Source organism: Cyprinodon variegatus, unplaced genomic scaffold (assembly GCF_000732505.1).
Source record: "Cyprinodon variegatus isolate N-32 unplaced genomic scaffold, C_variegatus-1.0 Scaffold1279, whole genome shotgun sequence".
Taxonomy (NCBI): Eukaryota; Metazoa; Chordata; class Actinopteri; order Cyprinodontiformes; family Cyprinodontidae; genus Cyprinodon; species Cyprinodon variegatus.
Window position 1 is genome coordinate 100,521 of NW_015151732.1, and position 12,574 is coordinate 113,094.

General features: G+C 37.5%; 1 protein-coding gene across 1 annotated transcript in view; it reads left to right on the forward strand.

Moving 5' to 3' along the window:
* syt7 (synaptotagmin 7) overlaps positions 1–12,574 on the forward strand; it is an 84,639-nt gene that overhangs the window by 66,178 nt on the left and 5,887 nt on the right. Inside the window, exons 5-9 of the mRNA XM_015401968.1 lie at positions 221–356; positions 8,319–8,586; positions 8,672–8,841; positions 9,157–9,271; positions 9,451–9,650. Of these exons, the coding sequence (XP_015257454.1) occupies positions 221–356; positions 8,319–8,586; positions 8,672–8,841; positions 9,157–9,271; positions 9,451–9,650 (889 nt within the window). The remainder of the gene's footprint in view (positions 1–220; positions 357–8,318; positions 8,587–8,671; positions 8,842–9,156; positions 9,272–9,450; positions 9,651–12,574) is intronic.

Below are 12,574 nucleotides of genomic sequence, written 5' to 3' on the forward strand. Positions count from 1 at the left end.
GGATGGATGGATGGATGGATGGATGGATGGATGGATGGATGGATGGATGGATGGATGGATGGATGGATGGATGGATGGATGGATGGACCAAATGTAAAGGTGTAAACAAAGTTTTCATTATACAGAAGAGAACAATGCGGTTTATCTTTTGCCATTTTTATAGGATACACATATCCCTATCATTAACAGGATGTGTGTATTTTTATTTGCGCTTTGCCAGAACTCCAGGAAACAAACCAGGCAGCAGCCCCAGAGGGCAGACCCCAGATGAAACCGGACGTCGCCAGGGGCAGAACCACGAAGCAAACTCTTCTGTCAATGACTTGGCCAACTCTGTCACCAGTGACATGCTCATGGTAACTCACTCTATCAGCTCTGTCTATACAGTATTCATCACTTTGCTAATTCATTCATACCCTAAACCCTTTTCAAATTTTTTATGTTAGACATACAATTACAATGTAATATCCCTCAACCCAGAATAATCCGATGTCTTTTATTAGCTGCTGTAGAATGAACCAACTACATTAAAATGGTCAAACATTAGTGAATGGGGGAATGTTTTTAAATGCATCAAGCGATTACAAAATTCTACTGTTCACCTATTGTACAAGGCAATAAATCAAATTTGCCCACCATTATCGAACCCACAAGGACAACATTGAAAATATACGCTGAACAGGGTCCCACTGGGTATTCCTTCTAGCTCATTTTACAACAGTTATGCTATGTTGGCAACAATCTTACAATCTCTAAATTCATAGATCTGATTCCAGAAGCAACATTATTCTAAGTCAGAGCAATATCTGATTTTCTATTACAAATCAGAGACAAGACTGTAAATGTAAACAGAAAGAGATTGTCAGAAGTAGAGATAGAGATGATTTATTGCTGTGGAAAACCTTGGTAGGGATAAAATGCTGTTGAAATGCTGATTTTAAAAGATATGTAATCTATTTTCTGTAATATAGGATAGTTTTCTTAAGTTGCTTTTAAATAGGTTATTATACAAAATTAATATTTATGTTTTTCTTTTTCTTATGATGAGCTTAGCTTTCTTGTGATCATTGAGTTGGTCATGTTCGAACGTTTTTCGGACATTCAACTTTTGCTTTGGTCATTTTCTGTACTTTAGAAGGCATATGATTGTGGGTTCTGTAAGGGGTTTGAATAATCTGTAAAGCGGCCAAAGCCGAGGAAAAGGCAGAAATGTTGGGTGTCAAATACTGCAGAAGAACCTCCTCAAAATAAAACAAGAAAGTCCAGCAAAAATGACTCAAAAGCTGAAAAATATTTCTTCTTTGAGCTGATTATCGGTTGTATGTCAAATGTTAGTGGAGTGGAATAAAGCTTAAGGTCTGACTACTTATTTTGTTAGCTTTTGTTAATCTAAGTTAAGAAAGAGAATGAAAATATTTTTATTGTAACTGACTGTACACATTGTATAGAAGTACTATCCGGAGAACATCAATACTATCTTAGGCACCACTTTAGAACCATTCTTTGCTCTTTTATGTATTGGTAGAAAAAAATATGTAGATCACTAATGTTTTCTTTGTTTTATATAATTATAGCTGCACCAAACACATGTGCAACAAAAGTTATATTTCTGTATATAATATGGTCTGTTTGTTGAGTTGGGGGCCCACTAATTTTAAGAAAGTTGTACAGGAATTGTCTCCCCCACCTGTGGAGCATTTCCACTTTCTCCTACCCTGGAGTTTTCTAGGCTAACTCGGATGTGCAATAATCATCCTGCTGAAGCGAGAGCTAAGAGGGGGAGGCAAGCATGTGCCTTCTTCAGAGAGGTTTGGTAATTAGCTGTGAAGGAACATGCAGGGACGTGGGTGCTCTGAGAATATGGCAGAGATGGGTGCGGATACTTTGTAATTACAGGGGTTTCATCAGGATTCTGCAAAATTCTCACTGACAGTACTTAATGATTATGCTGGGGTTGGGAGCTTTGCCAAAGGAATCTATAGATGTCTTCTTTAGAGCCAGATCTTGTCTCTTCTTGCACTTTTTAGCCATTTGTTATAGCTATGCACTGAAAAAAGTCAAAAATTGCTGTTCATTCAGTGTTTTGTTTTTGTTTTTTTGCATTTGATTTCAGTAAAGAATTAAATTGTCAATTGTTCAATTTAAAAAATACAAATAGGGAATCGATCCCACAGGAAAAAAAAATAACTTCTTCAATTTACATTTTCTCATTGAGCCAATTGCAATATTTACATGTAAATTATTACTCTGCAAAGTGTAGGTTAAGTGATTGTTAAATCGTTTCAGTGTAGGTGGCTATACTCTATATGCACAAGCTTTATTCCACAGGGAAAAGTGAGTTTAAAAAGTCATAGGGCATCAATGTGTATATAGAGCTAAAACTCTAAAGCTTTTCAGGTGATGTGTGTCTGGATAGCTGGGGGCCCCAGGGTAGCTGTGGCTACAGTGTAGCTTTCCACCATCAGTGTGTGAAAGTGCGGGTGAACAGGTGATTGAATAAATTGCTGACTGTAGTCTGAAGCCCTTTGGCTTCTCCTGGCTTGAAAAGGTGCTATGTAACTGTAGGGCAATGACCATTTATCAGGATCACCTCTGACAAATGTTTCATTTTTTGTGTGATTATCCCAGAATCAAGTGTAGCATAATAATGTTTTTATCCCACAGTTTCACTTCTCAAAACATTATACATGCTTTTTAAGCCTAAGTTTGTAATCAAAATTTTTGAAAAGATAAACAGCAAAAAGATAATCACCAAGAGCATTACATTGTGCGGAACGCTTACCAATGATCGTTTGTTGTCATAACCTTTCAAAGAAATTTGTTCTGTTTATATTTTTTCTTTGTTGTGGAAAAACAGATTCAAGTTGTCTGTTTATTTAACTAATTTAAATGAAATATTTCATTTCAAGTACTTTATTGTCAAATGTTTTCAGATTTAAGCTACATATATATTGTATTTTTCTCAGCTGGCATTAGAGCAAAAAGAAAGTAAAACAAAGAGAACAAACAAATCGACAGTAAACAAATCTCCTTTATGTGTGTATTACAGTTTAGCAATCTTATTGTTTGTGAAATGAAGCTATCATAGTATTTACAGTGAAACTGTGTATTTTGTTGGCTTTTATTAGTATAGAGGAGGCAAAGAGAATAAAGATCAAAGGGCTAGATCAGAGAAGGAGGGGGTCACTCCAGTGGCTGGAGGTTTTTGGGGATTCTTCTTTGAGTTGTAGGAAAGTGGGCTGCCATTCGGCTGGCGTTTTACTAGGACCGATTTTTAATGGCTGCTACTGCATATCAATGAATACTACTAGATACACAATTTGTAGAAGTGTTAATGTTAAGAGTATCAAGTATGTAATGCTTTACCTATGATACCTGAAAATACATGAAAAATATAAACAAACTTATAAGTTTAGTTTCTTTAATTCTAATAAACAAAGCAACAATTATTATTTCTGCAGAACTAATATATATTGTGATTGGTAGAGAGATTAAAATTTAATATTTAACAACAATTTGTTTTCATTTTCTTATAAAGTCTTAAGATAAGCAAGCTGATATAAGCTAGTTAAAATGTAGCTGCTTAATAGACACAATGCTTGCCAACTGTTGTCGCCCTGACCAGAGCGAGTCAAAGAAATTCTTTTTTTTTTTTTTTAAGAAAAAAATTGCTCTAAACATCTTACTGCCAGCTGATCTGCATTGTGATGAAAATCTTCAACAAAATTATAAAGGTTTTACCTTTGCTCCATACCACAGGAAAAATTCTGTTTCATTTTGTCCTAAAGCAGTTTTTAAAATGGGCACTCTCTTTTTAAAAGCAAATATTCATGCCAATGAATGTGTCCCTGTTGTCAAAATAACAAGTTATGACACCAGCATCTTTGAACAATCAAGCAAAAAGGTCAAACATGTTTTCATTGTGACAAATTAATCTGTAAGTGCTTCCCAATGTCATGTAAAGTCAAGACAGCATTATAAATGATGCATGGCATTTTAAAAACTATTATTAAATACAAATCAAGACACTGAATTAGCATTTCACTTATATTGTATAAACTGTGCAACTGTTCACAGCATGTGCAATAGGGAAACATAACATCTACAACAAATATAAATTCCCTTTGGCTCAGTAAACCTTACTGCAGTAGTTTTAAAAATGAAAATACAGTAAAACAGACAGTGCTGCAAATCAGACGCATAGACCCTCCCGTCTGTCTGGCCACATATTTTCATCAAAATCACAGCAAATATCAGCTCTGTTAATGCACAGAGAAGAGTATCTTCTGGACCCACCCTCTGCAGTGCTCTGATGTGATGTCATCCCAAGTTGCATCTATGGCTGCCTTTGGGGTCATTTGAGTATGTGGACCTGACCCTCACCTGGATTTAGGAATGGAGAGTAGAAAGGAAGATACTCCCTAGGCATCTTGTCAGGTGCTTTAAACCACTGCCTGGCTACTGCAGTGGTGGAAGCTTATATTATACCAATCAAACATACTTTGATTGGTTTCTCCCACCAGACACTCTGGTGGGAGAAACACAGGTAAGTGACCACAATCATCTGACATAAGATGATGATCTCAGTGAGTCACTTACCTTGTTTAACATTTCAGTCCATAACCCTTGAAGGGGCGTGAACCAGCAGATGGGCTGATAGCTGACGCGGCGCGCTACACCCAAAGTGTCCCCGGTGCTGCAGCTCCTGAGGATTGGCAGGAAGCCGAGCCTGGACAGGGTTATCAGGCAGGAACAGACAGAACAGGATCCAGATCAGGCAGGAACAGGAAGAAGTCAGGATCTAGGCTTCCAAGGTAATCCACCAGCTCCCAGGCAGAGTCTGACTGAGTCCAGAAGCATGACCAGCCAGTCACGCACAGGAGCAGACAGGATCGGGTGCAGACAGGCAGGCTCAGTGGCAGAGGGGAGCAGAGACAGGACGTGGAACCAGAACTTGATGCAGGACCTTTAAACCGGTCTCCACCTTGGAGCCAGGCTTACTGAGATAAAAACTGATCCTCCCCGTGTACAGAGCCAAAAACCCAGAGGGACAGACACAAAACCCTCTTTTTTTCACTGGCCGCCAGGATCCAGGACAAGAACCTTAGAAACAAACAAAACTGAACCGCAAAACATCTAATGATCTTGCCATGATAGCTGGAACTGAACCCAATATAAGGACAACTGGCAGGTGGATGAGATGAGTGATAATTAGGAGTTGAAAAGGGTTAAGCAGGTAAACGGCATGAGTAATCAAGGCCAGCTATCACAGCAGATCATGACAAGCAGATTGTGAAAAAATTAAGTCAGTCTAACAAAGCATCTACCACAACAAACTGTACAGTAATCACTGTATATATAGTTACAGTAACCTGTGTGACCCTGGAATGCAAGTGCAGTGCTTACTGTAGAAATACATCGAAGTTGTACAGTATAGCACTTAGCAGAGTAAAGCATGCATTCAAGCTTTACCTGCACATGATGTTGACAGAGCTGCTTCACTCACTGTTCCATTCAAATGGTACACGCTACAAATGTATCGTTTACATGTCATTCCATGTGAAGACTGTCTATTGCTGAAATTGATATTGAATAACACTGAATATTGAATAAATAAATCATTTAAATATTTTCAGTGATGTTGTCATTTTCCTGATTTGTATTTCTCGCAGCCTAATAGCATTGTTTGCAATTACCATTGCACAAATACTTTCCTCTTTCTTTGGAGTCAAAAGGAAACCTCTTCCACCTCTTCTTGGTTGGCGTATAACCTCTACAATCAAATGTTGTGGAGGCTGCACTAACTTTTTCAAATTTTAATTTTTTTGTAAGAAACTCACCAAAGCTACTGAAAAAAACTGTATTTCCAACAACTAACACGTCAAATGGAGATGATAATAATAAGATAAGATAACGACTATAAAAGAAAGGAGGAACTCCGGAAACAAAGTGCTCAAATGGAGGAAAAACAATTTCTCCCAGCTGTTGGGTGGGGGACTGTATAATGACAAGTGATCACGTTAGGCATGGAGAATGAGATATTGCAGAATCTTCGGAAATGAGTGGAAACTTTCACAATTAGATATTAAATTTTCCAACCTTCTCAGTAATCCCTGCTGGATAGAATTTTTTAGTACAGATATGTTTTCTTTTTTCATAAGCCATAGCACGATTTGTATGTGGTTTGTCACTTATCAACTCCCCATTTCCTTATAGTTCCTTCTATTATCCTAATGATGATACAGCCATACAACAGCCTGTTCTGTAGACAGTTAGAATGTGGATTTTAATCATGTTTATAATTTGTGTCTCCTACAGCTTTTTGAAGTTAATGTGATATAACCTGTTCCTCTTTGTGGGAGGGTTCAGTACATTTTCAATAAACAGAGAACATGAAGAGCTAAGTGTAACTCTAATAAGAAGGCAATTTATGTTATTGTGCCTAAATCTCATTATTCCCAAGACAGCACTGCTTTTTAATGTTTTAAGTTTAGTCCATGGAGCAGAATGAATGTCACCCATTCTTCTCTGCCCCATCACTAATTCAGTTTCATTTGTTTTTGGACTTATTTTGCAGTGAGCACCTATATTGAAATGATTGGCATATAAAAGGAAAGTCAGCAAATGGTAAAAACTGCCCGAAGTTACAAAAAAAACAAAAAACTAATGTGATAGGTATCTACAGACTGTTATAAAAACAAATCACTTTTTTTTTTTTGTCGCTTTTTTCAGTCATAACACTTTGTGTAGATAAATCTTATACCACTCTAAACTTAGGCTATTGTTCCATAAGTGTTGCCTCCTTTTTTTAATGAAAATGCTTTTGAGCGTCAGAGATGAGAAATTTGGCGACATCCAGTTTTCCAATGCCAAAATGCTTTTGGTTTGATGGGATGAAACTGCATCTCTCTCAGTGGCAAAATGTCATCAGTACAGAGAGAGAGAGATACAGAGATGGGATTTTATAAAAAGTGGCAGTCCTATATCTCCACTATTAAGTATCAAAGTCTTTACTCCGAGATGTCCAAGCTCACCTCCACAGAGCAGGGTTAAACAGAAACCTCTTTCACAAAATATTTCCATCACAAACCCATAAAGACAAGACACCATATCACATTTGTGAATTTTAACAAAGAAAGCCAGCAGTGTGGGACAATAGAAGATGTTGTGTGGCACTGATGTCCGCACTGTAATGTCAACCTACTGTATAAGGTAACATTCAAAGCAATAATTGAGAAGTCATTCTATTGGCCAAGCAATGGCTTCAGATTTAAATTAGTCAGCAATATTTTCTTAGTCTTTTTAATGTTTTTAAATGCTTCGCTTAGACTGTCACATGAAAAATATGACCATTTGGATGGTCACATGAAACACATATCCATACATATGACTTGTCCCTATGCAAGTCAGCCAATGAAGCACTAGATTCAATTCTTATCTTTTTATGTTTGCTTTTTTATTCTCCTATTTTTTTGGGTTCAACTTCTATTTTTTCAATTTCAACTAAGATTTACAAGTTTACAATTATTATGACTTCTTTCTGCCTCCATACACTAAAGCTGAACGACACGACTTTGAAATCTAATCTGCAACATTTTCCTACCAAATCCAATATTTTTTTTCTCTGATATAAATGACAAATAACACATTACATTCAAAAGCAACCTTTTATTTCAATCATTCCCTTTGTGACGAGACCTCACTTTAAAAGGACAATGAAGTTCAAACTGGGAAAATGCTTGTTTAACAATGTTTCACAATAAACAATGAAAATAGCTAGTGGTGACACACAGTAAGCTAGTTTATCAGTTATAAGTAAGCATCTAAGGAAAAAACAGTGAGGAACTGATGTCACCATGAGCTATAGAAGCCCAAGAAGTGCATTTGTGGGGGGAAAAAATTCCCGATTTTCTATAAATGAAATCTTCATAAACAGAAAATTGATTTAATTGATTAATGTCCCTGCCCTGGTGACGACTTTTTCTGGCAATTCAGGAGCATAACTCTGGTTTTGTTTTATTTAAAAGCTATTAAACATCTTTACTATTACATATTGGAAACACAATAACTCTGAAATATCTGAATGAATTAAAAACTTAAATAGTTCAGACATTTTTTATTTCATGGTTTCTGTTTCTGTTCATGACAAGTATAAAATGTAGTCATTAACTAGCAGTGATGTATTAACCACACAAACCAGAACTGGTGAATGCACATTTTTTTAAACACTTTCTAACACTTTTAGGTTTGCTTAATGTAACCATTATGATGCCAAAGCTACATATGGGAGATTTCTGATGTCACATTTATGCATCCAGCTGTCTCCAGGTTCTGAAGAGGATGAACACGAAGGTCCAGTGCTTGAGAAACTTGGTCGCATTCAGTTCAGCGTTGGGTACAGTTTTCAGGACTCGACTCTCACTGTCAAAATTCTCAAAGGACAAGATTTGCCTGCTAAGGATTTTTCAGGCACATCAGATCCTTTTGTGAAAATCTACCTTCTGCCAGACAAGAAGCACAAATTGGAGACAAAAGTCAAGAGGAAGAATCTAAACCCCCACTGGAATGAAACATTTTTATTTGAAGGTATTAAGAGAATTCTTGCATCCCATTGTATACACATGAAGCCCATTTCTTGATAACTTTTACTCCTTTTCAATCTGCTTTTCAGGTTTTCCCTATGAAAAGGTGGTTCAAAGGACACTCTACCTGCAGGTTCTTGATTACGACCGATTCAGCAGGAACGATCCCATAGGGGAGGTGTCCATCCCCCTCAACAAGCTGGACCTGGCTAACATGCAGACTTTCTGGAAGGAGCTGAAACCATGTAGCGATGGCAGTGTAAGTCAGGGGCGAGGCAGAGGGAAGACAAGGAAGGGGGGGGGATTTGAAGGGATAGAAAATGGGGTAGAACGTGTGATGTCATTTCTGGCTGCTGTGATGCTCCCGGGGGGAGATGTGGCAGCATAACGACAGGGGAGGGGAGGTAGGGAAATATGGAGAAGCTGACAGGTGGACAGATATTTCACAGACAGAGACAAGAACAGGAAGGCTCAGCAGGCAGAGAGCGGAGATAATTAGAAAAAGGGAAACAAAAGTAAACAATTTAATGGTGTTGTTTTCCTCTGTGATAAATATTTATTTTTTCTTTAACAGGGAAGTCGAGGAGATCTACTAGTGTCCCTGTGCTATAATCCCACAGCCAACACCATCACTGTGAGCATCATCAAAGCACGCAACCTCAAAGCCATGGACATTGGAGGCACTTCTGGTATCAATGCTTCTTTGTCTTTTATTCATGCATATTTTTCAGAGTCACTGCTCTCAAATGGAAAATTGGCTCTTTGTTCCCTGTCGGAAAGTAAATTTAAATTCCTGATTCATCAGAAACATTGTGCAGCAATTGTAGTCAAAAAAATCGTGCCAACCAGAATGTTTTCTATTTCTCAGACCCCTATGTAAAAGTGTGGTTGATGCACAAGGACAAACGCGTGGAGAAGAAGAAGACGGTGGTAATGAAACGGTGCCTGAACCCTGTTTTTAATGAGTCTTTTCCCTTTGACGTGCCGGCCCACGTGTTGAGGGAGACCACCATAATTATCACCGTCATGGACAAGGACAGACTCAGTCGCAATGATGTCATTGGAAAGGTATCTCCTTCCTCTCTCTTTCACGCTGCTTCCTGCCTCTTCTTATCTTCCTCTGTTTCTCTGTCTCTGACAGACCATTAGCATCTAATGAATTAACCAGTCTCTACTGACCCCTACTGGATCAAGCACATCTCCAGTCAGAAGCAGTCAGGATTAAAGTGTGTTTCGGTTTTTTTATTGTAATTTCTCCATTTTTAATAGCAATACAATTAAGAAACAAAGCATGATATTTTTTATTTTTCACTTTTTTTGTGTCTGTTTATATATATATATATATATATATATATATATATATATATATATATATATATATATATATATATATCTTTAGTTAGCAGTTAAGGATAGCTTGCAAATGATCAGAAGGCTGTCATCGGTTTAATAGCAGGAACTCAACATTTCTCTAAATTATGTAGATCTTTTGCACAATTTTGCAGCTGCCTGCAAAATCTTTTTTATTACATCTGAATTCATTCAGATTTTTTTATTCATCACCATTGCCCAAATCAAATGAAGAAGAGTCTTCATAAGTAAACATATTTTAATGTTAATTAAAGGTTAACCTGTGTTTAGAGGTTGAAATTACTTTATATAGGTTGTAGGCAGTGGCGGCTGGTGGAGTTTTCTCCATGGGGAGGTATAAATTAAAAATAGATGTATACCAAAAACCAATCAAACACATACTAAGTTATCACACCAACAACAATAAACATTATAAAAACACTTTATTAAAACAAAACATAATTTCCCTGACAGTTTTAATTTTTGTAAACAAATCTTGCCCTTTCTTAGGCTTTATAAAGGCAAATCTGTGTTTTGCATGGTCCAATATTGTGTCACAAACCTAAAAAAAATAATGTACCAGTTTAATAATGGAGAAGCTATTAGTCAGCTTTATATTGTTTAATGTATAAAAACTATTTATTTTCTGAGAATGTCTTTATTTAAGAGCATTATGCAAATTAACAAACATCTAAAAAGACTAAACTATATTATATTATTTTCAATGTGAATTCCAGATTGTTCATTCTTCTATGCCTTTTCTAAAAAGTGTTTTAAATGAGTCCTTTATCCATGCTGGGTCAGATCCTGATGTTTGAAAAAGGAGGCAGGGAAAGCAGAATAAAGTGTTAGCCTCGCTACATGCAGTTAGCCAAGCTTTGTTGCTAAACCAGGTCCTAGAAAAAGAAGTTTCTTGCTCCATTTCTCTCTCTCTCTCCAATGCGTCTCCAACCCACGCAATTCGACCTGTCAATCACCAGCAAAACGTTTGCGCTGTGGTGGGAGGTGATGAGCAAATACACCGCCTGTCACCTCAGGGCACACCAGAGCTGTGCCATGAGCTCTCCTATACCTTTGTATTGCAGAGGAGCTACTGCAAATGTACAATTTTTAACAAGAGTCAATGGGCAAAGATTTTTTCTCCATAGGGCAGAAATACGTCACCAATCCGACGAAAAATTATGCTTTACTAGTCATTAAAGATTAAATATTTATCTTGCAGATCTAAAAGATATATATGAATATATATCATTATATTTTGAAATATTTTAAAATTTAATTTAAAATTAAATTATAATTAAAAAAAAAAGTTTTTATGTCTTAATCAGGGTCATTGAGTGGGTGGGGTGTTGTCCTAGCACCCTCTATTGACCAGCTGCCACTGGTTGTAGGATTAGGACGCTGTAAACCCATCATCTTTTAAAGTTTTATTCCTGAAAAGAAAACTATGGTGCAACCATTCCGCAAACAGCTGTATGTCATGATTGTTTTAAGGATTTGACCCACATGCAGAGAAAACCACTCAGAGAACAAGGCAAAAGTTTAACAAGTTTATTGTAGGTGTTAACAGGAGTGGGGTTGGATCTGGAACTCAGTGAACTGGTGAACCGGAACTGGAAGTCAGAAGGGAAGATCACAGAGATCAGTTCAGGGACCGTGGGAATTTTGGCTTTTGTTAAATTTATGCAGGAGAGGGACTCGCGCTTGAGGGGGCTCTTGTCAATCCTTGAGAGCGGACAGGTAGACAAATGTTGGACCCCGAGGAGTTATGGAGCGGACTGCACTGGGATATCCGATTGGAATTTGAATGGATCATGTTGAGGTTTCCCCCTGCTCAGTGTGAACTCAGGCTTTCCTTCCAGGGGGAGAAGGTCCAGGTATCCAGTTATACAGGAAGGCTTTCTGCCAAAGGACAAAAAAAAAAACACAATAAACTCAAAGAAACAAAGCTTGGTTAGACTCTGCTAATCTCAGCTTGGCTAGAGTACCCAAAACTGGCAAACACTCTGGCCTCGAGGTAGTGACAGTCCACTGCTCAAATACTCCTCCAGATAATGATCCAACGAGCTGCAGGTGTGCAGGGAGGCCCAATGAGGACAGAGCACCACGTGGTGAAGGAGAAAAAGAAACACAAAAACAACCACACAAACTGGATTCCTGACACTGTAGCCATAGTGGGGTTGAAAGAATTTTAAGTCTGTTGGACAAAATGACGAGAAGAGAGATTAAGGAATTCCCATGAATGGGTTCTGTAGTAAATACATCTTGATGTAATATATGTTTATTGAATGCAAAAAAAAAAAAAAGTCTAAACTTACAACAGTCTAGAGCTGCAGCATGCTTAATCATACGCAAAACCACTTTGACGTGATTTGGGTAATCCTATGACTTTTTATGTGTGAACATTGAATAGTTTTACTGGCCTTCTGCTGAGGCAGACTGGAAGTTTAAGAACACAGAACAGAGGCACAAAATGAACATAGATCCATGAATAATTTCTATATTAGAGAAGGTGATGGTAAACTGGCTCTCTAGGCTTTGAGTTGGTTTCCAAGTCTAGAGGCTAAAAAAGAGCACACACAGTTAGTTACAGTAAAAGCTGAGTCAGCAGCCATCTTTAGGGGAGAAACAGTACTAAAAAC